Raw genomic sequence first — 24676 nt, forward strand, 5'->3', positions numbered from 1 at the left:
ACAATAGGACAAGAGGTCTGTCAAAGAACCTGCAAGGTCTGGTCTCCACAACAGGACAACAGGTCTGGTCTCCACAACAGGACAACAGGTCTGGTCTCCATAACAGGACAAGAGGTCTGGTCTCCACAACAGGACAAGAGGTCTGGTCTCCACAACAGGACAACAGGTCTGGTCTCCACAACAGGACAAGAGGTCTGGTCTCCACAACTGGACAACAGGTCTGGTCTCCACAACAGGACAAGAGGTCTGGTCTCCATAACATGACAAGAGGTCTGGTCTCCACAATAGGACTATTCATGTGCATCTTTTTGCCACTGCTGATGGTGCTTATGATGATGTCTATAACCCCTCTTAAAGGGACAGTTCACCAACACATTTCAAAATGGTAAATGTGTTGTGGTACCCTGAAATCAGGTTATGAACAAGGAGAAGGAGAGACTGCAGTCCATGCTTTGGGTTTGTTTACCCAGCCACTGTCACTGCCTGCTTAAAAAAAAGTCTCGCTCCAAACTAATGTGAGACAATGTAGCACACCAGATATCAGTGTTGTGGTACTCGAGAGGTCTTAAGACCACATATTGAGTGTCTCGGTCTTGTCTCAGTGTCAGGGATACATTTGTACTCGGTCTTGACTCACCGAGACCAGCCAAGACCAGCCGAGACCAGCGGAGTAAACAAGTCCTAATTATCAGCTTCCATTCAGTCAGCACATAAAACTCCTAATTATCAGCTTCCATTCAGTCAACCAGCTCTAAGTGGACAGTTTGATTTCACAGAAGTGTGACTGACTTGGAGTTACATTGTTGTTTAAGTGTTCCCTTTATTTTTTTGAGCAGTGTATATATCCATACACGCTTGCATACATATACACATACATGATGAAATGATGTTTTATTATTGGTTGGCAGATTGCGGTGGGTTGTACATAGGTGTGCCTATCTACTAAGACATATTATGGATCATAATTTAAGGATTGCGGTACAAAGGGAAATCCAATAGAAACATTAGGATCCTGGTGGCGCAGCAGACTAAGTAGTGTACAGGGCTTGAAGATCGCAGGTTTAAATCCTTCTTTAAAAAAGCTATACATACACTATATATACAAAAGTATGTGGACACCCCTTCAAATTAGTGGAATCAGCTATTTCAGCCACACCCGTTGCCGAAAGGCGTATAAAATCGAGCACACAGCCATGCAATCTCCATAGACAAACATTGGCAGTAGAATGGCCTTACTGAAGAGCTCAGTGACTTTCAACGTGGCACTGTCATAGGATGCCACCTTTCCAAAAAGTCAGTTTGTTACATTTCTGCCCTGCTAGAGCTGCTGTAAGTGCTGTTATTGTGAAGTGGAAACATCTGGGAGCAACATTGGCTCAGCCACAAAGTGGTAGCTCACAGAACGGGACCGCCGAGTGCTGAAGCGCGTCAAAATCATCTGTCCTTGGTTGCAACATTCACCACTGAGTTCAAAACTGCTTCTGGAAGCAAGGCTAAAATCACCATGCGCAATGCCAAGCGTCGGCTGGAGTGATGAAAAGCTCGCCGCCATTGGACACTGGAAAACGTGTTCTCTGGAGTGATGAATCACATTTCACCATCTGGCAGACTGATGGACGAATCTGAGTTTGGCAGATGCCAGGAGAACGCTACCTGCCCGAATGCATAGTGCCAACTATAAAGTTTGGTGGAGGAGGAATAATGGTCTGGGGCTGTTTTTCATGGTTCAGTCTAGACCCCTTAGTTCCAGTGAAGGGAAATCTTAACGCTACAGCATACAATGACATTCTAGATGATTCTGTGCTTCCAACTTTGTGTTAACAGTTTGGGGAAGGCCCTTTCCTGTTTCAGCATGACAATGCCCCTGTGCACAAACTGAGGTCCATACAGAAATGGTTTGTTGAGATCGGTGTGGAAGAACTTGACTGACCTGCACAGAGCCCTGACCTGAACCCCATTGAACACCTTTGGGATTAATTGGAATGCCGACTGCGAGCCAGGCCTAATTGGCCAACATCAGTGTTCAACCTCACTAATGTTCTTGTGGCTGAATGCTGCGGGGACTTGCTTCCAATGTTCCAACATCTAGTCGAAAGCCTTCCCAGAAGAGTGGAGGTTGTTATTAACAGCAAAGGAGGGGAACCAACTCCATATTAATGCCCATGATTTCGAAATGAGATGTTCGATGAGCAGATACTTTTGGTCATGTAGTGTATGTTTGGACAATAGCCTAATAAAGTATAATGATGTCCATTATCTTTAAGTTTGCCAATGATAATAATGTTACATTCTTTGAATGTTTGTGGGACGTTATCATCCTAAAGTTAGCTCAAACCCTAACTAGAACTTGGGACTGTGGACTGTTAGCTAATGCTCTGGCAGTTTGTTAATTGACATTCAGAATACTCAGAAGGTTGCTTATGAAATTGACTTGTCAGAAAAGTTTAGCATTGTGGTAGGATCATAGTGTCCTACCACCAAACTCATGGAACCTTGATGTTATCTTTTGCATCTCACCTCAACAGATCACAAAACGAGTTTCAGACATTTGCAAATAGTTCATTTTTTTATTGGATCATGTCACACAGACTCAATAAGACCAGAGAACAACTCGATCCCACGGTCAAAGGTCACAGAGCCCTAGAACTCAGTGATCCTGCGGAAGGAGCCCACGGCGGCAGATGCGGCGCTCCAGTCTGTGTGGCGGGGGTACTCGCCGCGCTCCAGGAAGTACTGGCGTCCCCTGTAGTTTGGCAGCTCGTAGAAGGCCCAGGCGCCGTGGGTCACCATGCACGAGTACACCTCGCGGAACTTAAAGGCCTCGTAGACCGAGGGGCAGTCCTCGGCCCACTCCACCATCCGACCGCCGAAGTCTGGCCTCTCGTACAGCCTCAGCTTCCACACGTTGCCATACACCTGGCAGGAACAGAGGGAGATAAAGACAAACATTGTGAAGGGTTAGTTAGGATTTTGTTTTGTACCAAATCTACTGTAATATAATTTATTGGGTGTTTCAGAGGCTTCTGAAATTCAGTTGGACATCATATTAGCTATAGCTGCCGTACGTTCATGTTAAATATAATAAACTACTTGTAAGATATCATCTTCACTTATGTTGGTCAATAAATTATTTTAAATATAGAACAACTCATTTAAATGACGTTGTAGCATGTTTAGCGTGGATTTGTTCATCTCTTTTCGTGTTCGAAGGGCATGAACTATTAACGGAAAATGCCCCTTTAAAGGTTTCTTGGCATATTTCCTCTTAAAATGATGGGCGTGGGGGTAAAATGCTGCCAAAAATGTCTGCTTTTGTCTGCTTGCATTGTCTGCTGGATTATAGAGCAGTGTGTTATTCCCTGATGCATTCTGGGCCTGAGGTCCACTTAACCCTGTATGAAACACTATCTCAGTCCCATTCTGCAACATAGACTTTTACACAATATTAGTCAAGAGGGAGGATTAGCTTACCTCCTAGTCGAGAATATCAAAACATCATATTTTACTTTTTTTTGTACACATTTTTCAGAGCAAATTTGAAATGCATATGGTTTGCGTTACAAGTTTCTGCGATGAAAGAGACACATTAACTGCTGGGAACTATGGGACTAAGATTTTTTTTTTTAAGGCATACAGAAGAGGGGGGGAGAGAGAGAGAGAGAGTATGGAGGGAGGGAGGGAGGAGAGAATTAGGGATGGAGGGAGGAGAGAATTATGATATGAAATATGGATATGCAAGGAATCATCTTACGTTTTTGATGGCGCGGCAGGACTTGACGCTATCGTTGAATCCCATCCATTGCTGGTTGTCTGTGTACTCCCCTGGGCTCAGGATGTATTGGTAGCCCTTGTAGTTGGGTTTCTCATAAAGCACCCAGGCCCCGCTCTCCACCCTCGCCGAGTTGCAGCGGCTGAAGTAGGAGTGCAGGTCGGCACAGTCGGTGCTGCACTCATAGCAGCGGCCCTGGAAATTATTTTCCTCGTAGAATGTGATCTAAGGAAGGATGGGAAGCAGAGAATACTCTGCGGTGAGTTACGGATGAAAACAAATATCATATTACTACAGGATCACATATTACATGAACACTTTATTCAGACATTCTCAAAGTCATATAAAAATGGCAAAGCCATATCTTCAAACTATTATCAAGTTAACTTTTTGTGTTTGCAGGAATATGAAGAGTGTTGGCTGCACATGAATGAATAAAAAAATAAACATAAACCCAAATGTTCAACATTTATATTGAATAAGTATATGCATTGAAGTTACTATCATCACTGATAAATACAGATGTGTTGTTTAATGCGTCACCTTACCTTCACCATTTTGCAGCACAGTCTACTACTTTCTTAGCTGCCGCACCGGCAAACTATTTATGTATAAACAAAATGTGCAGAGTGTGGAAAGCCTTTGATATCCAAATGAGGCCGATTTGCATATCAGCAAAAATGATTTGGTCATGTTTTATTTCTCTTTGTTCCAGTCTAATGATTCTGTAACAAACGATTGCTGGAACAGTGAAATTAATGTTCTAAAGGCCTAAGTCACAGAATTCTGCTTGGACTATTTTATGATTATTTATTTTTCTGTTGGGGTTTACATCTTGGATATACTGAGTGTGTTTCCTATTCCACTACTCTTGTTGAGGAAAATGGACTTGGATCAAGTTTCTTCTTCATCTGATATCAAAGATGATCTGCATGTTTATGTGAGATCTGTACTTTTTTTTTTTTTTGTATTATTCTGTACGTAAATTCGAGACACTTCATTTAGTATGATATGTTAGGTTTCGTATGGTATGTATTCATTTGTGGATGACCATCACCAATTTTGTATGATAAGTTACGAATTACAATTCCTATTATATGTTACGAATTTGCAAAACATACAGTATGTTATGAATTTACAAAACGTATGATATGTTACAAATTCTGGCTAGGTGGGGTAGGCATTAGCTAGGTGGGGTGGGCCGTCAATTGTAAATAAGAAATTGTTCTTAACTGACTTGCCTAGATAAATACAGGTTAAATAAAAAATGTACAAATACATTTTAAAAATCTAGGTTAGGTTTAAGGTTAGGTTTAAGTGTAAAAGTTAGGTTAAATGGGTAGGGTTAGCTAAAAAGGATTAAGGTTAAGGTTAGGGGAAGTGTTATGGTTAGGGAATGTGGGTTAGCTAAAATGATTAAGGTTAAGGTTAGGGGAATGGTTTAGCTAACATGCTAAGTAGTTGCAAAGTAGCTAAAAAGTAGTAAGTAGCTAAAATGCTAAAGTTGTCCGTGATGAGATTTGAACTTTCATCCTTTGGGTTGCCTTAGATTTCAAACTGTCTTATGTAACCATACTAAACAAATAGTTATCATACATTTTCTATGTTAGGTCTAGTCTGAGACCAGGCTGCATTTCTATATAATTATGTAGGCCGATCATTACCGCAAGTACTGCATGCAGCTTTTCCATATTTAGTCATCAGAGCCAACATCTTTGAATGTAAAGTAAAACTCTTAATGGCCCTCTATCAACCATCAGTAAAGTCAAGCATTCATCATTTCATAATTGGTTGCATTACTGGCATGCTTGTAAAGGCCCACCTCCGAGGAAGTATTTAGAGTAATTCATGTCGTAGAGCGGAAATTCTTGTTCTTGTTTAGATTCCACCTCAAAGACTGCCTTAGACTGCCAAAACATATTATGGAATTGGGGATGGGAACGTTGTGGTGATTCCCACGCGTAGCAGAGAAATAACAACCCTGATTGACAGCGGTCAGTGTAACTAGCTAGCATGCTAACCTTAGCTAGCTAATGAACGTTATATGAGTACAATTTAAACTAAGACAGGCGTACTTTAAGTCAGGTGAAAATAATTATTTCAGAAACGAACTACCAGCCTACCTGTCAAGAGATGAGTCTCAGCTAAACTGTGCCAATACCAGTTGTTGAGGGCTGACATTTGTCTGACTCTTCAAGTTTTTGATAATTCCAGTGAAACTGTGTCGGCTTCCAGACGTCATTAATATTTAGACGTGCACAAGAACATAATCAAATAACTATATTCTTTGTTCTTTCAGCAAGCTAGCTAGCTATACAATGAGTATACATAACATTAAGAACACCTGCTCTTTCCATGACAGACTGACCAGGTGAATCCGGGTAAAAGCTATGACCCCTTATTGATGTCACTTGTTAAATCCGTCATTGTAAATAAGATTTTGTTCTTAACTGACTTGCCTAGTTAAAGGTACAATGTATTTATTTTTTAATCCACCTTAATCAGTGTAGTGGTGTTCTAAAATACAATCATATCACACAATTTGACCATTTATAAAATCATCTATGTAGACTATTTTAAAAATAAGTGAAATCTGACATGATCCAATGGATTATGATAATTAGCTGGTAAAAAAGGGAAAGAGTAAAATCGTTACTTTGACCCCCTATTTTAATTTTCTCCGTGGCAAATCGGTGAAGTGTAGATTCGTCACTAGTTAACACAGCCACAAAGTCATAAAACAGGATTTTAAGCCTAACTCTCACTTTAACCCTAACCTTAACAACACCTAACTCTCACTTTAACCCTAACCTTAAATTAAGACCAAAAAGCACATTTTTGTTTTCATGAATTTGTATGATATAGCCAAGTCTAACTTTGGCTGTTTTTATCTAGTAGAAAAGCTGTTTGGCTCTCAGTCGACTTGCGAATAGGAAGAACTTTGCAGCGGAATAAAAAAAAACATTGCCATGCTGGTGGGTGGTAACGTTTAGAGAAAACCCAGACCTGAAACGAATCGTAGGCTGAAAATAATTTGCACATCATCTAATAGGAAAAGATACGGAAGACTCACGGAAACATCCGAAGTCACACATTCAGATTTGGCACTTCAAGGCCAAATATATCATACTTTGACTAAAATGATGACTTAGTGACTTACATTGTTGTGAAACGTCGTAGGTAAACTGTGGCCATCATCTTTCAGCTGTAAAAAGTGAATTTCTACTGGTGTGGGCGTTAAATAATGATAAGTAAGCTGCTGGGTTGGTCTCCTTACTCTTGAGTTCCCCTAGCCTCTGTCCCCCTATAGGCTGAGTCACTGCAGGATTAACCGAGCATGACCTCGTGACCCCATCTTCTCCCAGGACTGTTGACATCCACCTCTCAAAACAGTTGTCATGGTGCCAGACACATTCCCCCCCCCCCCCCCCCCCCCCTAAAATGTGTATGTTAAATACAATACACAAATCATTAAGATCCATCTTCACAGCCTAAAAAAATGAAGTAAAAAATTATTGCACCATATATTTCATACTCCAAACCAATTATAATGATGGTGAAAAGTGTTGGTCTTTTGTAAAACACAATCCAATACATGTAAAAAGTGTTTGTAAATACTCTTGGTAAAATATGATAAAAACAGCTACATGTTTTAAATACCTATGATCACATGATAATTATAATACAGTATTCGTGCCCACTGTCTCTCTGCTTGTGCCAGCCAAGGACACAGCTGCACAAAATCAACAGCAAGAAGCATCCTGCTTATTCATCAGGATGGGGAATTTGAATAACAAAAAGCCATTTGAAATGGTATGAGGTATAAAAGCTTGAGTGAACATGGCCTATTGGACAACATCCCAGAGCCGCAGCAAACAAACACCATGGCCAAGGTACAATGCTGTTGTATAGCTGGATTTTCTGCCTGATACATTAGCAATTTACTTTATTTGATTTATTTATTTTAGAATTGTTAAGTTACAGTTTTGATGTTTTTTTTATGTTCAGTAACGTTCCATTACATTTGAACAGCTGTTCTTCATGGCTGAGTTTGTGTGGGCCTCATTTCTACATTTTACCATTTCATTGTTGATTTACTAAATTAATTACCAGTCGTTCTTCTTACAGAACAAATTGTTTACGTTTCAATATTTAATTATTTAGTTGATTAAAAATGACTTTTGATTTGAGGCATATCCTTTTCCTCTCTGTGTTGTGATTGATGCCTTTTCGTTGGTTGCTCCAGATCATCTTCTACGAGGACAGGAACTTCCAGGGTCGTTCCTATGAGACCAGCTCAGACTGCCCTGAGTTGACCTCCTACCTGAGCAGGTGCAACTCCTGCAGGGTGGAGAGCGGCTGCTTCATGGTGTACGACCGCTCCAACTTCCAGGGAAACCAGTACTTTGTGAGGAGAGGAGAGTATGGTGACTACCAGCGTATGGGCATGTCTGACTCCGTTCGCTCTTGCCGTATGATCCCCATGGTAAGATGGCTCTATTGGAAAACAACTTATATATGATGCATTTATAGTGTCATATGTATAGTGTATATATAGCTTAATACAATGTATCAAAAAATGTAAGTATTTGATTGTAAACTGATCAGATTCCTATTTAATTACTTTGATCATGTTCTTACTTTAAATATGTGTCCTTATTAACTTTACAGCACAAAGGACAGTTCAGGATGCAGGTCTATGAGAGAGAGAACTTTGGGGGTCAGATGCACGAGATGATGGACGACTGTGACTCCATCCAGGAGCGTTACCGCATGTCCGACTGCCAGTCCTGCAACGTGATGGAGGGCCACTGGCTCATGTACGAGCAGCCCCACTTCAGAGGCAGGCAGATGTACGCGAGGCCTGGAGAGTACAGGAACCTCAGAGAGATGGGAAACAGCTCCGTGAACAGATACACCTCCATGAGACGTGTCCTTGATTCCTGCGAGAGCCAGCATCATTGAAGTCTGAGATTCTTATTTTTCTGGCATTCAAAATAAATATTGGATAATTGAAATGCATGTTTCATTGTCTATGTATTACTTACCTAAACTTTAATGATCATTCTAGTACAAGTGAATGATAATATTTTGTCTCTAGTGCCTTCAGAAAGTATTCATACCGCTTAACTTATTCCACACTTTGTTGTGTCACAGGCTGAATAATAAAAAATAATAAAAATATCCCCCATCTACAAACAATATCCTGTAACAACAAAGCGAAAATATGTTTTTAGATATTTTTGCACATTTATTGCAAATTAAATACAGAAATGTCCCATTTTATATAGGTATTCAATACTTTGTATAAACACCTTTGGCAGCGATTACAGCTGTGTGTCCTTCTGGGTAAGTCTCTAAGAGCTTTCCAAAAGTGGATTGTGCAACATTGGCCCATTATTTTTTTCAGAATTCTTCAAGCTCTGTGAAATTGGTTGTTTATTACTGCTAGACAACCATTTTCAGGTCTTGCCATATATTTCCAAGTAGATTTAAGTCAATACTGTAACTCGACCACATTCATTGTCTTCTTGGTAAGCAACTCCAGTGTAGATTTGGCCTTGTGTTTGAGGTTATTGTCCTGCTGAAAGGGGGATTAATCTCCCAGTGTCTGGTGGAAAGTCGACTAAATCAGGTTTTCTTCTAGGATTTTGACTCTGCTTAGCTCCATTCTGTTTATTTTTTATCCTGAAAAACTCCCCAGTCCTTAACGATGACAAGCATACCCATAACATGATGCAGGGACCACTATGCTTGAAAATATGGAGTGTGGTACTCAGTAATGTGTTGTATTGGATTTGCCCCAAACATAACACTTTGTATTCAGGATATAAAGTTAATTTTGTATTACTTTAGTGCTTTGTTGCCAACAGGATGCATGTTTTGGTATATTTTTTATTCTGTAAAGGCTGTTAATTAGTTAGTATTGTGGAGTAAGTACAAAGTTGTTGATCCATCCTCAGTTTTATCCTATCACAGCCATGAAACTCTAACTGCTTTAAAGTCATCATTGGCCTCATGCTGATATCCTTGAGCGGTTTCCTTCCTCTCCTACAAGATACAGAGATGAGGTAGTCGTTGAAAAATCATGTTAAACACTATTATTGGATACAGTGAGTCCATGCAACTTATTGTGTGACTTGTTAAGCAATATTTTTACTCCTGAACTTATTTAGGCTTTACCATAACAAAGGGGCTGAATACTTATTGACTCAAGACATTTCAGCTTTTCATTTTTAATAAATCTGTAACAATTTAGAAAAACATAATTCCACTTTGACATTATGGGATGTTATGTGTAGGCCAAAAAATCTAAATTGAATCCATTTTAAATTCAATCTGTAACACGACAAAACGTGGAAACGTGAAGGAGTGTGAATACTTTCTGAAGGCACTATATTTCCTTTAGTGTCAATTCATGAAAAAATGCTTTTGGTTTAGGAGACCTGTTTATATTGTAGTCCTAAAATATGCACCATGCTTATTTCTGAAACAACTAATATTGCCTATACTGTATATGTTTATATCAGAGATATATATACCCTGATACAGATTCAAACACAGCTCTGATGATTATAACCATGTTTACATCTAGACATTATTCTGGAGCCCACCAGGCACCAGAATAATGGATAGTCCATATGAATGATAGAAACTCATATACGGTAGGTGTCTGTGAAATCATCTTGAGTTGAACTTAGGTAATGCAATTGAGTAAATTGATCTAAAATGGAACATTTGTAAATACAGACAACTTCATTATGTACAGGGCCACAACATTCACTTGCAATGTTGCTCTATGTTTTGGGGATTGTGGGTAATTTGGCTCATCGTGAATTTCGTACATCTTGGGTTATTGAACTTAATGCCCTTCGTTCTTACAGTAGCAAATGGTCAGTAATTCTAATAACCGGCAAAGTCAGCTCTTCCAATGTGGAATCTGCTGGTCAAACTACTGAAAGTACCATTTGAGGGGTAGAGTATGCAACCTACTGTAAAAAAATAACTAACTAAATATAATTTGCCCATCATGTTGTCTAAGCCTTTAACTTATTTTGAATTTACTTGATTATTATGAGTTACACAAACAAAGGAATCTAAATTGAAACTTTGTTGAATTTAATAAATCAGGCCAGCCTACCATTTTTCCTAGGATAGCTACTGCAGCAAGAGAGTGAAGGAGAGGTTGCTAACTAAGTGTATGTAACTTTTGCTAGCCAGCTAACTAACTTTGGTACCTGGGGTGAAACAATGAAGCTTTTTTAGTTCGGTAGCTCCTGCACCGCTCTTTGCTAGCTAACATAACGCTGCATCCAAAACTCATAGAACTCCAAAACTGATAAGGTGGCTGCAATAATGCTTATATTTGTGATCTATCCCCTTTCTAAACATATTGCATTATATATACTGAATTTATTTATGGATTCAGCTTAAATTCTTTGTCATTGAATCTAATTACAGATTATCTCAACATTTTGAATGGCGGTGACACCATGTCCCTTTGTCAAATTAGCATGCCTGATTAAAATAAGATTGATCTTTGTAAAGGAGTGGTTTAGCATGTACAGTACATGTTTACAGGTTAGTGCTGTAGCCTTCTGAAACTATAACCAGCACCATTCACTTAGAAAGTGGATTATATCACAGTCTGTCAAACACAACTCCTTATCATTTTTGGAGGCATGTTCTTGACACAACAGTCTTACAGTAGCTAGTAAAATAGTTTAGGAGTGTCTGTTAACGATCTGTAAATAACTTTGGCTAGCTGGCTAACTAACATCGCTAATCTGCAGGCCAAAACAATTCACTTATTTACAGCTAGTTAGCGGTCTCACCGTTATTTGCTGTCAAGTGTAATGTTACCCCCAGAACTGATAAGGTGTGTTCACTAATGGTTCCATTTTCCTCTTTGTGACATGTCCACTTTCCAAGCCTATTGGCTCATGGCAGACACCAGACCTTATGCACTTGTCTTACTAATTGGTTCCTTTTGATTGATGAGATGGTTGTTATGCTCTGTTTTAATGAACTAGGACACATCAGGAATACTTAGAAATGTAACACTTTATTGAGTTAAACTAAAAAGTTGTGATTTTAACAGGAATCAGTGATACGTCTAACCGACATGAATCTATTCATGGAGCTGTTTCCCATCTCTCTGAGATTCCTGTACTCTCCGGGCCTCACGTACATCTGCCTGCCTCTGAAGTGGGGCTGCTCGTACATGAGCCAGTGGCCCTCCATCACGTTGCAGGACTGGCAGTCGGACATGCGGTAACGATCCTGGATGGAGTCACAGTCGTCCATCAGCTCGTGCATCTGGCCTCCGAAGTTCTCCCTCTCATACATCCTCATTCTGAACTGGCCCCTATACTGTTGATAAAAGCAACAGGTCAGACAGATATGGAACTACTGTAGATCCAACCGGTGGACTCATACATTTAAATGTCAAATCTTGTTGATGACATGAGTTCACAACCCTTGCTGTTGAAACTATCTGCATCAGCTAAGAAGCAGCTACACACTCCATTACTTACACTGGGGATGTTACGACAGGACCTGATGCAGTCGCTCATGGTCATACCCATCAGGCGCTGGTTGTCGGGGTACTCTCCTCTCCTAACCATCATCTGGTGACCCATGAAGTTGGGGCGCTCATAGACCATGAAGCAGCCACTCTCCACCCTGCAGGAGTTGCACCTGCTCAGGTAGGAGGTGACCTCAGCGCAGTCGTTGCTGGTCTCATAGGAACGACCCTGGAAGTTCTTGTCCTCGTAGAAGATGATCTACACAGACAATCACACAGTTAGTGCTCGATATGTTGAAATTAGTGCACTGATGCTCATTTGATTAGCAATGCCTTGTGTTTCCGATCGGACAGTCTTCTTTGGATGCAGGGCTGCTTGGATAGACCCAGAGAGATGGGCATGGAGGAAGACTTGCAGTGGCACTTACCTTGCCCATGGTCATGGTGATGGTGATCCAATCTCTTATCCAATTTCAGATGGAATGCTGGACCATCGACCTCCTGTCCCTTTTATACCTTGGACCGCATTCACATCTCCATATTTATTGTTCTAGAACTCCATGAGTCATCATTCTATATTGTTGTGCAAGCCAGTCCTATAGTGGCACGTACTGAATGCCACGTTTATAACTATGTCACTGGGGGTAAAATAGAGGATCATGTTTGTTTCCAGCTAACCCTAGCTACCCTAATACTAGCTAAAGTAGTATATTAGTATTTGATCAAGTATTCCAGATCAATTGAGATGGAACTGAGATGGAATTAAATGTACATTGTAGCATTATTTTATTGTGAGGTATTATTTTACTGGATAGTTTTTTTTATGGCACTATGTACACTACCGGTCAAAAGTTTTAGAACACCTACTTATTCAAGGGTTTGTCTTTATTTGTACTATTTTCTACATTGTAGAATAATAGTGAAGGCATCAGAACTATGAAATAACACATATGGAATAATGTAGTAACCAAAAAAGTGTCAAACAAATCCAAATATATTTTATATTTGAGATTCTTCAAATAGCAACCCTATGTATTGATGACAGCTTTGCACACTCTTAGCATTCTCTCAACCAGCTTCATATGGAATGCTTTTACAACAGTCTTGAAAGAGTTCCCACATATCCTGAGCACTTGTTGGCTGCTTTTCCTTCACTCTGTGGTCAGACTCATCCCAAACCATCTCAATTGGTTGAGGGCAGGGGATTGTGGAGGCCAGGTCATCTGATGCAGCACTCCATCATTCTCCTTCTGAGTAAAATAGCCCTTACACAGCCTGGAGGTGTGTTGGGTCCTGTTGAAAAACAAATGATAGTCCCATTAAGCCCAAACCAGATGGGATGGCGTATCGCTGCAGAATTCTGTGGTAGCCATGCTGGTTAAGTGTGCCTTGAATTCTAAATAAATGACAGACAGTGTCACCAGCAAAGCACCCCCACACCATAACCCCTCCTCCTCTATGCTTTACGGTGGGAAATACACATGCAGAGATCATCCATTCACCCCCCACCGAGTCTCACAAAGACACGGTGGTTGGAACCAAAGATCTCCAATTTGGACTCATCAGACCAAAGGACAAATTTCCACCGGTCTAACGTCCATTGCTCGTGTTTCTTGGCCCAAGCAAGTCTCTTCTTCTTCTTAGTTTCCTTTAGAAGTGGTTTCTTTGCAGCAATTCGACCATGAAGGCCTGATTCACAGTCTCCTCTGAACAGTTGATGTTGAGATGTGTTTGTTACTTGAACTGTATAAACCATTTATTTGGGCTGCAATTTCTGGGGATGGTAAATCTAATGAACTTATCCTCTGCAGCAGAGATAACTTTTGGTCTTCTTGTGGCGGTCCTCATGAGAGCCAGTTTCATCATAGCGCTTGATGGTTTTTGTGACTGCACTTGAAGAAACTTTCAAAGTTCTTGAAATGTTCCGTATTGACTGACCTTCATGTCTTAAAGTAATGATGGACTGTCGTTTCTCTTTGCTTATTTGAGCTGTTCTTGCCATAATATGGTCTTTAACCAAATAGGACTATCTTCTGTATACCCCCTACCTTGTCACAACACAACTGATTGGCTCAAATGCAATAAGAAGGAAAGAAATTCCTCAAATTAACTTTTAAGAAGGCACATCTGTTAATTGAAATACCTCATCAAGCTGGTTGAGAGAATTCCAAGAGTGTATAAAGCTGTGATCAAGGCAAAGGGTGGCTATTTGAAGAATCTCAAATATAAAATATATTTAGATTTTTTGGGGGTTACTACATGATTCCATATCTGTTATTTCATAATTTTGATGTCTTCACTATTATTCTACAATGTATAAAATAGTAAAAATAAAGAAAAACCCTTGAATCAATAGGTGTTCTAAAACTTTTGACCGGTAGTGTATGTATTTCTAAAATGTAGGGAATCAGTAGTGTTTTATTAATTCATTATTTACCTGATTATTACTTTGTCCTCTGATTCTTATTTTTATTTTTATTTTGAGAAGAACCAGGAAGTTGTTGATGTTATGTTGTTAATGTGGTCAGACCAGTAAAGCTGCCAGATAGTAATGTTTCTTCATCCAGTGCTTGTCCTCATGAAGTCATACACCTTTAAAATAACCCTCTATCTACATCATCTTTGTCCTGCTGAGAAATGCTGTGCTTGAGTTGAACTAAAAATGTGTTCACATTTCTTTCATTTATGATATGCAGCAACTCTATAACTATATATTGCTGACCAAAATCGACAGCTTGGGACTATAAGGTTCTATGATTCTGAGAAAATTGGCTTTAAAGTTTTGAACCCTCATTGGTTTGAATGGTGTCAGCCATTTTTATCTTGTATTCTTTTGAACTTAACATGAATTGGGGTAATTAGAGTATACACAGGAAGATAACATTGAAAAGAACACGGCTATGTCAATAACTCAAGCCTGACAAAAATGCAGATCGAACCTTATAGTCCGAAGCTTTCAACATGTAATTACAATACAGAACTGTAAACATTTCAACAGATAAGGTTTATCAACAATTATTGAATTAAAAAGAAACTGGTCAAATACTGTTCTCAGTATACTGTGTAGATATGTAATCACCCCAATAAATACAATGTCAGGTAACTAGCTATATGGTGTTTGTGCAGCTTAATATAAAGTGTGACCAAGTTCACTAAGTGGGGCCAAGTTCATTAAGTGGGACCAAGTTCATTAAGTGTGGCCAAGTTCACTTAGTGTGACCAAGTTCACTAAGTGTGAGCAAGTTCACTAAGTGTGAGCAAGTTCACTAATTGTGACCAAGTTCCCTAAGTGTGACTAAGTTTACTAGTAAATATACTGTAACTGTATTTTAACCTGGTAAAGTACCATCTAGCATAGTCACCCAAACTGAAGAATACGCCATGTTCTATTTCTGATGAGAACAATACCTGTCATGGCCCCCATGCTGCATTCAGCATCCAATAATAACTCATGTAGATGTGCTGTGTAAAATGTATACAAGCCCCACGTGGGCCTTGTGATGACTCATGCTATTTAGCACAAAGGTATGCAAGGTGCCCTGTGGACCCAATGTCAATATAAAAGTGCCACTGGATCGACACAACACACCGTGTCTTCTGCGTGTCATCTAATCAAGCTTCACCATCAAGCTAAACCAGCCATGACCAGAGTAATACAGAGCAGGGGATTTTTATTCACTATAAGAGCTGGCCATTGAGATATGAATATAGTGTCTTGCATAGCAGCTATATCCACAAAATCCTAATCATATCAATCTGTGAGAATAAAGCAACGTTTTTCAGCTAAATAATGCTAAACTATCTTTGTTTTATTAAAATAATATAGAGTTATTATATGAGATCATGCAGTTGATATGCATTATATACAGAGTTAAGAATTTATAATTTTTATTAATAGTAATAACAAATTAATCACAATCAATTAATAATGATTAACTATATTAATTATGTAAAACATTTAAAATCATAGCCTTTATAATCTTCTCAACATAGGTGAAGAGGTCATAGGTTAAATAATTTTCTCAATCAAATCACCCTCTCAGATCATCTTCTATGAGGACAGGAACTTCCAGGGTCGCAGCTATGAGACCAGCAGCGACTGCCCCGACCTCAACATGTACCTAAACCGCTGCCAGTCGGTCAGGGTGGAAATGGGCTGCTTCGTCATCTACGACCGCTCCAACTTCATGGGCAACCAGATGTTCCTGAAGAGGGGAGAGTACTCTGACTTCCAGCGTATGGGCTCCGTGATGGGCATGGGGGACATGACCATGCTGGAGTCCATCCGTTCCTGCCGCATGATCCCAATGGTAAGACGTCCACAGTTGGAGTTCCACCGTCTCCTGGTGTTCGATGATGACATGATTATATTTATGATGTTGTTCATGCTATTTCTCTTCATATAAAGAGTGCATTTTTTTATATTTTTGAGTAGCTAGATGTTCGTGAATGGTGATGAAGTGTGAGTTACTAGGACTCTGTACATCTGATACTTGACGTGCTGTTCACCTGGGTCGTGTTCAGCAGGGCACACCGTAGCCAAACGTTTTGTAACAGAAAACAAAAATATGTCTTCTAATTGAACAAGTTTAGGTATTATCAAAACAATTTGTCCCTAATGAACGTGTTCCAGGCCTCTATTACTGTATAAGTCATCTGACAAGCAATGATAAATATAATACTGGAAGCATAGAGTACACACACGGTAGTAACTGTCAATGTTCTCCCTCCCCAACAGCACCGGGGACAGTTCAGAATGAGGCTGTACGAGAAGGAGAGCTTCGGAGGCCAGATGCACGAGCTGATGGAAGACTGCGAGTCCATCCAGGAGCGCTTCCGCATGTCCGAGATGCAGTCCTGCAACGTGATGGACGGACACTGGCTCATGTACGAGCAGCCCCATTTCAGAGGCAGGATGATGTACGTGAGGCCTGGAGAGTACAGGAGTATCAGAGACATGGGCATGAGCACTATGATGAGAGTTCGCTCCATCAGACGGATCATGGATGCCTGTGAGGGTCAGCGGCATTGATGCCTGAGATTCCTGCTGTCCTGACATCCAAAATGCTGCTAAAAGTCACAATTCTCATTGAATGTAATAAAACTCTTATTTTGAAGTACCTGTTCTCTTCTTTTTTCTATCAAGTCTAATCTACCCATGGTATTTAGATTACACTGGTTTATTCTGACAGATTGGTGTCTGGAGAGGGATTTCAAAGAGTCTGAATGAAAAAAAGTAATAATTTGATCTTGATACACCAAATGTGCACATAACATTAATTTATCAATAGCAAAAAATATATCTATCTATATATATATATATATATATATATATATGCATTTTCTCACTGGCTCAATTGAATCAAATTTAACCCATGTTACAGTACATCAAATTATATTACTCAGAAAGCCTGCTGTACTCAGAAAGCCTGATGTACTCAGAAAGCCTGCTGTACTCAGAAAGCCTGCTGTACTCAGAAAGCCTGATATACTCAGAAAGCCTGCTGTACTGTAACCTCCAGTTTCTGAAACGTATTTAGCAGAAAACTAATCCTTATTGTCAATTGTTAGCATTATGCTAGTTTACATGTTCTCCACAGTATAATGTATAACCCATGGACAATGGACTGGTTTAGAAACACGAGAGAAGTGATGTATAATCAATGGACTGGTTTAGAGACGCTAGAGAAGTGATGTATAATCAATGGACTGGTTTAGAGAAGCTAGAGAAGTGATGTATAATCAATGGACTGGTTTAGAGAAGCTAGAGAAGTGATGTATAATCAATGGACTGGTTTAGAGAAGCTAGAGAAGTGATGTATAATCAATGGACTGGTTTAGAGACGCTAGAGAAGGGATGTATAATGGCAGGTAGCCTAGTGGTTAGAGCAATGGGACAGTAACCAAAAGGTTTCTGGATCGAATCCCCGAGCTGACAAGGTAAAAATATGTCGTTCTGAGCAAGTCAGTTAACCCACTGTTCCCTGGGTGCCAAATACGTGGATGTTGATTATGGCCCCCTGCACCTCTGATTCAGAGGGTTAAATGTGGAGTTGAATGCATTCAGTTGTACAACTGACTAGGCATCCCCCCTTTCCTAACCAATGAACTGGTTTAGAGACGTTAGAGAAGTAATGTATAACCAATGAACTGGTTTAGAGACGTTAAAGAGGTAATGTATAACCAATGAACTGGTTTAGAGACGTTAAAGAGGTAATGTATAACCAATGAACTGGTTTAGAGAAGTAATGCATAACCAATTAACTGGTTTAGAGACGTTAAAGAGGTAATGTATAACCAATGAACTGGTTTAGAGACGTTAGAGAGGTAATGTATAACCAATGAACTGGTTTAGAGACGTTAGAGAGGTAATGTATAACCAATGAACTGGGTTAGAGACGTTAAAGAGGTAATGTATAACCAATGAACTGGTTTAGAGACGTTAAAGAGGTAATGTATAACCAATGAACTGGTTTAGAGAAGTAATGCATAACCAATGAATTCAGTTGCATTCAGTTGTACAACTGACTAGGCATCCCCCCTTTCCTAACCAATGAACTGGTTTAGAGACGTTAGAGAAGTAATGTATAACCAATGAACTGGTTTAGAGACGTTAAAGAGGTAATGTATAACCAATTAACTGGTTTAGAGACGTTAAAGAGGTAATGTATAACCAATGAACTGGTTTAGAGAAGTAATGCATAACCAATGAACTGGTTTAGAGACGTTAAAGAGGTAATGTATAACCAATGAACTGGTTTAGAGACGTTAGAGAGGTAATGTATAACCAATGAACTGGTTTAGAGACGTTAGAGAGGTAATGTATAACCAATGAACTGGGTTAGAGACGTTAAAGAGGTAATGTATAACCAATGAACTGGTTTAGAGACGTTAAAGAGGTAATGTATAACCAATGAACTGGTTTAGAGACGTTAGAGAGGTAATGTATAACCAATGAACTGGGTTAGAGACGTTAAAGAGGTAATGTATAACCAATGAACTGGTTTAGAGACGTTAAAGAGGTAATGTATAACCAATGAACTGGTTTAGAGACGTTAAAGAGGTAATGTATAACCAATGGACTGTTGACTGGTTTAAAGAAGTCAGAGGAATTGGACATCATTTCCATTGATAATAGTAGTTCATAAACGTGGACTGTATGTGAGCATCAAATGTGCAGCATATGGATGTGTATCCCTTTTTCTGTTGTTGTTTTTTGGGGTGTGTTTTCTGAAACATTTCTAATAGTTTCAACTGCATTCTTTGTGGGCATGATACGTTTTTGTAGGGACATCAAATGTATTCCGTTACAGTACATAACAACCAGACAGCGGTTTACCTCTCTATGCTGCGTCATGTTGCTTGGTCAGGGATTCTTCACAATGGGGCCACCCATTTCACTGAACACAATAGATGTATTATAAAAGTAAGGTATTAGATAGGGGTCAGGCTTACAGTACATTGTGGCTATTCAATTTCAGAACAGATCAAAGTGTATAGTCGCCCCCCTGCTTACATAATTCATGTATTACAGTCATCTGCTTTCTTTATGCCCATTCAGGTACACACACACACTTATGCACACACTCACTCACACACACACACTTAATATAAAGGGTTACCTTATAGGAACAACGTAATATAAAGTGTTACCCTATAGGAACAACGTAATGTAAAGTGTTACCCTATATTAATGTAGAGTGTTACCCTATAGGAACAACTTAATGTAAAGTGTTACCCTATATTAATGTAGAGTGTTACCCTATAGGAACAACTTAATGTAGAGTGTTACCCTATCGGAACAACTTAATGTAAAGTGTTACCCTATAGGAACAACTTAATATAAAGTGTTACCCTATAGGAACAACGTAATGTAAAGTGTTACCCTATAGGAACAACTTAATGTAAAGTGTTACCCTATAGGAACAACGTAATATAAAGTGTTACCCTATAGGAACAACGTAATGTAAAGTGTTACCCTATATTAATGTAGAGTGTTACCCTATAGGAACAACTTAATGTAGAGTGTTACCCTATAGGAACAACTTAATATAAAGTGTTACCCTATAGGAACAACTTAATGTAAAGTGTTACCCTATAGGAACAACTTAATATAAAGTGTTACCCTATAGGAACAACTTAATGTAAAGTGTTACCCTATAGGAACAACTTAATATAAAGTGTTACCCTATAGGAACAACTTAATATAAAGTGTTACCCTATAGGGCCAACTTTACCCTATAAAATAACTTAATATGAAGTGTTACCCTATAGGAACAACGTAATGTAAAGTGTTACCCTATATTAATATAGAGTGTTACCCTATAGGAACAACTTAATGTAAAGTGTTACCCTATAGGAACAACTTAATATAAAGTGTTACCCTATAGGAACAACTTAATGTAAAGTGTTACCCTATAAGAACAACTTAATATAAAGTGTTACCCTATAGGAACAACTTAATATAAAGTGTTACCCTATATTAATGTAGAGTGATTCTGGAGCGGCCCCTGAGACAGGAACACTTATGGGGGATTCTGGAGCGGCCCCTGAGACAGGAACACTTATGGGGGATTCTGGAGCGGCCCCTGAGACAGGAACACTTATGGGGGATTCTGGAGCGGCCCCTGACACAGGAACACTTATGGGGGATTCTGGAGCGGCCCCTGAGACAGGAACACTTATGGGTGATTCTGGAGCGGCCCCTGAGACAGGAACACTTATGGGTGATTCTGGAGCGGCCCCTGAGACAGGAACACTTATGGGGGATTCTGGAGCGGCCCCTGAAACAGTGTTTTCTGTCAAACTAAATATCACAGTATCTTTCAATGATATTGAATGTAGCTACTGTACAAACACTTGAAAATTTCACATTTGCATGCACTTTTTAAATAACACTGAATATCATATTGCTGATACCCTCAAGGAGCAATTAAAACAACCCCCATATTGCTTTTGATACTTTTTTAAATACTATTTTGATACTATGCAATATAAATGGTAAGGTACACCTTTACCTACACCTTACCTACCACTTAAAGGTAAAATCAACTGTCTTTTGGTATTGTTCAATAGTCCGCAGTTTGCATCATGATGATGTAGCCGGTGACACTTTGCTTCTTGAAAGTCCAATATCTTGTGAACTGGACTGCTGACATGCAACATATATCTGGACTGTAAATACAGTGGAATACCAAAATATCATTTTTGAGTGGAAGTTTCTTGTGTGCACTGCACAAACCTATTCCTAATGCAAATGAAATAGGCACGAGCATAGCCTATAAAGTTAAATAAAGGTTCAATTACAATTAAAATAAAATAAGTGTTTGCCCTAAATGGTTCATTATGAGCACATCATTTACATAAATGAAACGTTGAAGCTAAATTAAAATCCATAAATAGTTAATTCACCCTTCAGAGTCTATTTCAAAGAGACTATACAATACGTCTAAAAGGAATCAGACCTAATCTAAACCCTTTTACCTTACAGAGCACTAAATGATAACTCTTTGCCGTGAGCGTGGCGTTGATGTAGAGTACAGTACAGTGTTGCTCAGCTGACTCAGCGTTTTATACAATTGGGCGGTAGATTCTTCTGGAGCTACATCAAGCATAAAAGGCAGCACGCCAGTAGGGAGAACAACGGAAATCAAATAACTGTGACCATGAACGGAAAGGTACTGTAATGTGGGGCTGTGATCAAAGTCTGTGCACAGTGCTGAACTGTACGCCATCTGGCACTGGAACTATGAATCTAGGATGCATCAGAGCCCATTTCCAATGGGGAATATATCCTTGATGTGTGTGTTTTTAGATTCAGAACACTATGATAACTACAGATTACTTATAATGACTTCTAATTATAATCATGGTTGCATTGTTTGATTTTGTCAGACACATTACAATTATTATGTAGAATAATTTCTGAACGGGATAGAATGTATGAGTTTTTGCACATCAAAATCAATTGGTTTCACGTCAAGATGTTTAGACTTTCAAAGCATACTTTCTCTTTCTCCAGATCATCTTCTACGAGGACAGGAACTTCCAGGGCTGCTCCTATGAGTGCAGCAGCGACTGCTCCGAGCTCTCCTCCCACCTGAACAGGTGCAACTCCTGCAGGGTGGAGAGTGGCATGTTCATGGTGTACGACCGGCCCAACTACATGGGCCACCAGTACTTCCTGAGGAGGGGAGAGTACCCTGAGTACCAGCACATGTTAGGCTTCAACGACTGCATCAGGTCTTGTCGTATGATCCCCCAGGTAAGCACTTCTGCAGACAGCACAACAGACCACAACTATTCACAACCACACCACAATGACCACAATCATCGATGCCATAAAACTATCTTACACTCCAAAATCGAAGTCTGTCTAAAGTTTTCACACCTCCTAATGTAATCTAAAGTCAACATAAAAACACATCCCATGCCATCGGTTGTGTAGATCCAGCTAAATGCCTCAACCGCAAATGAATGAAAAGGAAAACAATTAAACCGTATTGTGCTTATCTTTTCATTCTTTTTAGATTGTGGCATATTGCATTGTATGCCATCCTATCAACCAAGCTCATCCTGTTCCGTTAATAGATGCGTGAAATATGTTATTTTCTTTCCAATAGCACATGGGCCAGTTCAGGATGAGGATCTACGAGAAGGAGAACTTCGGAGGCCAGATGCACGAGGTGATGGACGACTGTGACTCCATCCAGGAGCGTTACCATATGCCCGAGATGCAGTCCTGCAACGTGATGGACGGCCACTGGGTCATGTACGAGCAGCCCCAATTCAGAGGCATGCAGACCTACTTGAGGCCTGGAGAGTACAGGAACACGAGAGAGATGGGAATGGGAAATGATGAAATGAGGTTCCAGTCCATGAGGCGCATCAGCAGCGATGCTGCCTTTTAAATGTGCTGTCTTTAAAGAGTGCAACGACTTTTTAATAAACATTTTAAACCTTCATTTTTTGCAGCGATTTTCTTACCTTATTTCCACCAGTCACTGCACTGTAAATTACTATTATATCACTATAATACTCTAACCACTAAAAAGCCACTATAAGCAACGATTATACTGCAACCACTATAAACAGTAATATCAGCTGAAATGTCTGTAAACACAAGGTAAAGAAAAATGTCCCCTTTTCCCCAAATTCTATAATCCTTATATTTAGTCTTAAAAAACCTCTAGCCTATGCTAGGCACTTGACACTGCCTTGTGTATGGGTGTTTTAGACATTTATAAGCTCTTAACAACAGAATCCTGCCGACTACGCCAAATGAGGATCTAAATAAGAAATAAGAATACGCCACTTTTTTTTAAAGGCAAAGAAGGTCCTGTAATTAAAAATGATGAAGCATGGAAATCAGACAGGTGCTCAAGTGATCAATTGTTTTGTTTACTATGAGGAACTTCAGCTTTGAGGAACTTCAGCTTTGAGGAAGGAACTTCAGCTTTGAGGAACTTCAGCTTTGAAAGCTCAGCTCAACAGATCATACTGTCCTTACTCAGACATAATCAATCACTCACAAATTCACACTCACTCTTAAGAACTAGTGACTAACTTGTCACAACCCTTCACACTACACAGTGGCAGGCCATATTTATCAAACCACTTCCCACTTCCATCCTCCAAAAGTGTAACATTACCATAATACAAACACAAACTCATCAAATAGAATATGTGGTAATAATTTCTATGGAAGCATACATAACTCCTTATAAGTGCCTTAATAATGCCTTATAGTGCCTTATAATACTCGCTATAAGATATAATGTATCATAAGTAGGTATAGCTTTCTTACAATACATTACTATAATGCATTATCAGCCTAAAAAGCATCATGCATTATTGACCTACCTAAAATGCTCTGTCCCAGACCTTCTGTTTTCAACTCTCTAGAGGCAGCAGGAGAGGTAGAGATACTCTCAATGATCTGCTATGAAAGGCCTTAATGACATTTACTCCAGCACTGACCTGTTGCACCCTCGACAACACTGTGAATATTATTAATTGACCCTGCTGGTCATCTATGAACATTTGAACATCTTGGCCATGTTACGTTATAATCTCCACCCGGCACAGCCAGAATCTCCACCCCTTATAGCCTGGTTCCTCTCTAGGTTTCTTCCTAGGTTCTGGCCTTTCTAGGGAGTTTTTCCTAGCTACCGTACTTCTACACCTGCATTGCTTGCTGTTTGGGGTTTTAGGCTGATTTTCTGTACAGCACGTTGTGACATCAGCTGATGTAAGAAGTTAAATGTGATTGATTGATTGATACTTAACTGCATTAATTTGAACTGAGCGTGATTTATAGCATCAGCCTTTTGGTATTTAAACCGGCCATTACCCCTGCTCTAAGAAAACTAGCTAGCTAG

The 24676-nt window shown here is 39.5% G+C and overlaps 5 protein-coding genes across 5 annotated transcripts; 3 read left to right on the plus strand and 2 right to left on the minus strand.

Moving 5' to 3' along the window:
• Positions 1–2568: 2568 nt before the first annotated feature.
• LOC139412742 (gamma-crystallin M2-like) lies at positions 2569–4371 on the minus strand. Its single transcript, XM_071159426.1, has 3 exons — positions 4318–4371; positions 3752–3994; positions 2569–2916 (listed from the first exon to the last, which is right to left on the minus strand). The coding sequence occupies exons 1-3, from the start codon at positions 4324–4326 to the stop codon at positions 2641–2643; spliced, it is 528 nt and encodes a 175-aa protein (XP_071015527.1). The 5' UTR covers positions 4327–4371; the 3' UTR covers positions 2569–2640.
• Positions 4372–7575: 3204 nt separating this feature from the next.
• Positions 7576–8791, plus strand: LOC139412739 (gamma-crystallin M3-like). The gene is made up of 3 exons (XM_071159422.1): positions 7576–7662; positions 8016–8255; positions 8441–8791. The coding sequence occupies exons 1-3, from the start codon at positions 7585–7587 to the stop codon at positions 8732–8734; spliced, it is 612 nt and encodes a 203-aa protein (XP_071015523.1). The 5' UTR covers positions 7576–7584; the 3' UTR covers positions 8735–8791.
• Positions 8792–11815: 3024 nt separating this feature from the next.
• LOC139412741 (gamma-crystallin M3-like) lies at positions 11816–12797 on the minus strand. Its single transcript, XM_071159425.1, has 3 exons — positions 12725–12797; positions 12307–12555; positions 11816–12142 (listed from the first exon to the last, which is right to left on the minus strand). The coding sequence occupies exons 1-3, from the start codon at positions 12737–12739 to the stop codon at positions 11864–11866; spliced, it is 543 nt and encodes a 180-aa protein (XP_071015526.1). The 5' UTR covers positions 12740–12797; the 3' UTR covers positions 11816–11863.
• A 3087-nt stretch (positions 12798–15884) lies between these two features.
• LOC139412740 (gamma-crystallin M3-like) lies at positions 15885–17367 on the plus strand. Its single transcript, XM_071159423.1, has 3 exons — positions 15885–15946; positions 16340–16606; positions 17035–17367. The coding sequence occupies exons 1-3, from the start codon at positions 15938–15940 to the stop codon at positions 17326–17328; spliced, it is 570 nt and encodes a 189-aa protein (XP_071015524.1). The 5' UTR covers positions 15885–15937; the 3' UTR covers positions 17329–17367.
• Positions 17368–21919: 4552 nt separating this feature from the next.
• On the plus strand, positions 21920–23260 carry LOC139412743 (gamma-crystallin M3-like). Its single transcript, XM_071159427.1, has 3 exons — positions 21920–21973; positions 22318–22560; positions 22919–23260. Exons 1-3 carry the CDS (start codon positions 21962–21964, stop codon positions 23204–23206), a joined length of 543 nt encoding a protein of 180 aa, XP_071015528.1. The 5' UTR covers positions 21920–21961; the 3' UTR covers positions 23207–23260.
• Positions 23261–24676: the final 1416 nt, after the last annotated feature.

Source organism: Oncorhynchus clarkii, chromosome 7 (assembly GCF_045791955.1).
Source record: "Oncorhynchus clarkii lewisi isolate Uvic-CL-2024 chromosome 7, UVic_Ocla_1.0, whole genome shotgun sequence".
Classification (NCBI taxonomy): domain Eukaryota; kingdom Metazoa; phylum Chordata; class Actinopteri; order Salmoniformes; family Salmonidae; genus Oncorhynchus; species Oncorhynchus clarkii.

Excerpts from the sequence above, each read along its gene's own strand:
- LOC139412739 (XM_071159422.1), top strand. The coding sequence starts at position 7,585 with ATGAGGTATAAAAGCTTGAGTGAACATGGCCTATTGGACAACATCCCA. Across the intron at positions 7,663-8,015 it reads AAACAAACACCATGGCCAAG|ATCATCTTCTACGAGGACAG; the intron begins GTACAATGCTGT and ends TGGTTGCTCCAG. Across the intron at positions 8,256-8,440 it reads CTTGCCGTATGATCCCCATG|CACAAAGGACAGTTCAGGAT; the intron begins GTAAGATGGCTC and ends TTAACTTTACAG.
- LOC139412740 (XM_071159423.1), top strand. Across the intron at positions 16,607-17,034 it reads CCTGCCGCATGATCCCAATG|CACCGGGGACAGTTCAGAAT; the intron begins GTAAGACGTCCA and ends CCTCCCCAACAG.
- LOC139412742 (XM_071159426.1), bottom strand. Across the intron at positions 2,917-3,751 it reads CCTGCCGCGCCATCAAAAAC|GTGTATGGCAACGTGTGGAA; the intron begins GTAAGATGATTC and ends TGTTCCTGCCAG.
- LOC139412743 (XM_071159427.1), top strand. Across the intron at positions 22,561-22,918 it reads CTTGTCGTATGATCCCCCAG|CACATGGGCCAGTTCAGGAT; the intron begins GTAAGCACTTCT and ends TCTTTCCAATAG.
- LOC139412741 (XM_071159425.1), bottom strand. Across the intron at positions 12,143-12,306 it reads CCTGTCGTAACATCCCCAGT|TATAGGGGCCAGTTCAGAAT; the intron begins GTAAGTAATGGA and ends TTTTATCAACAG.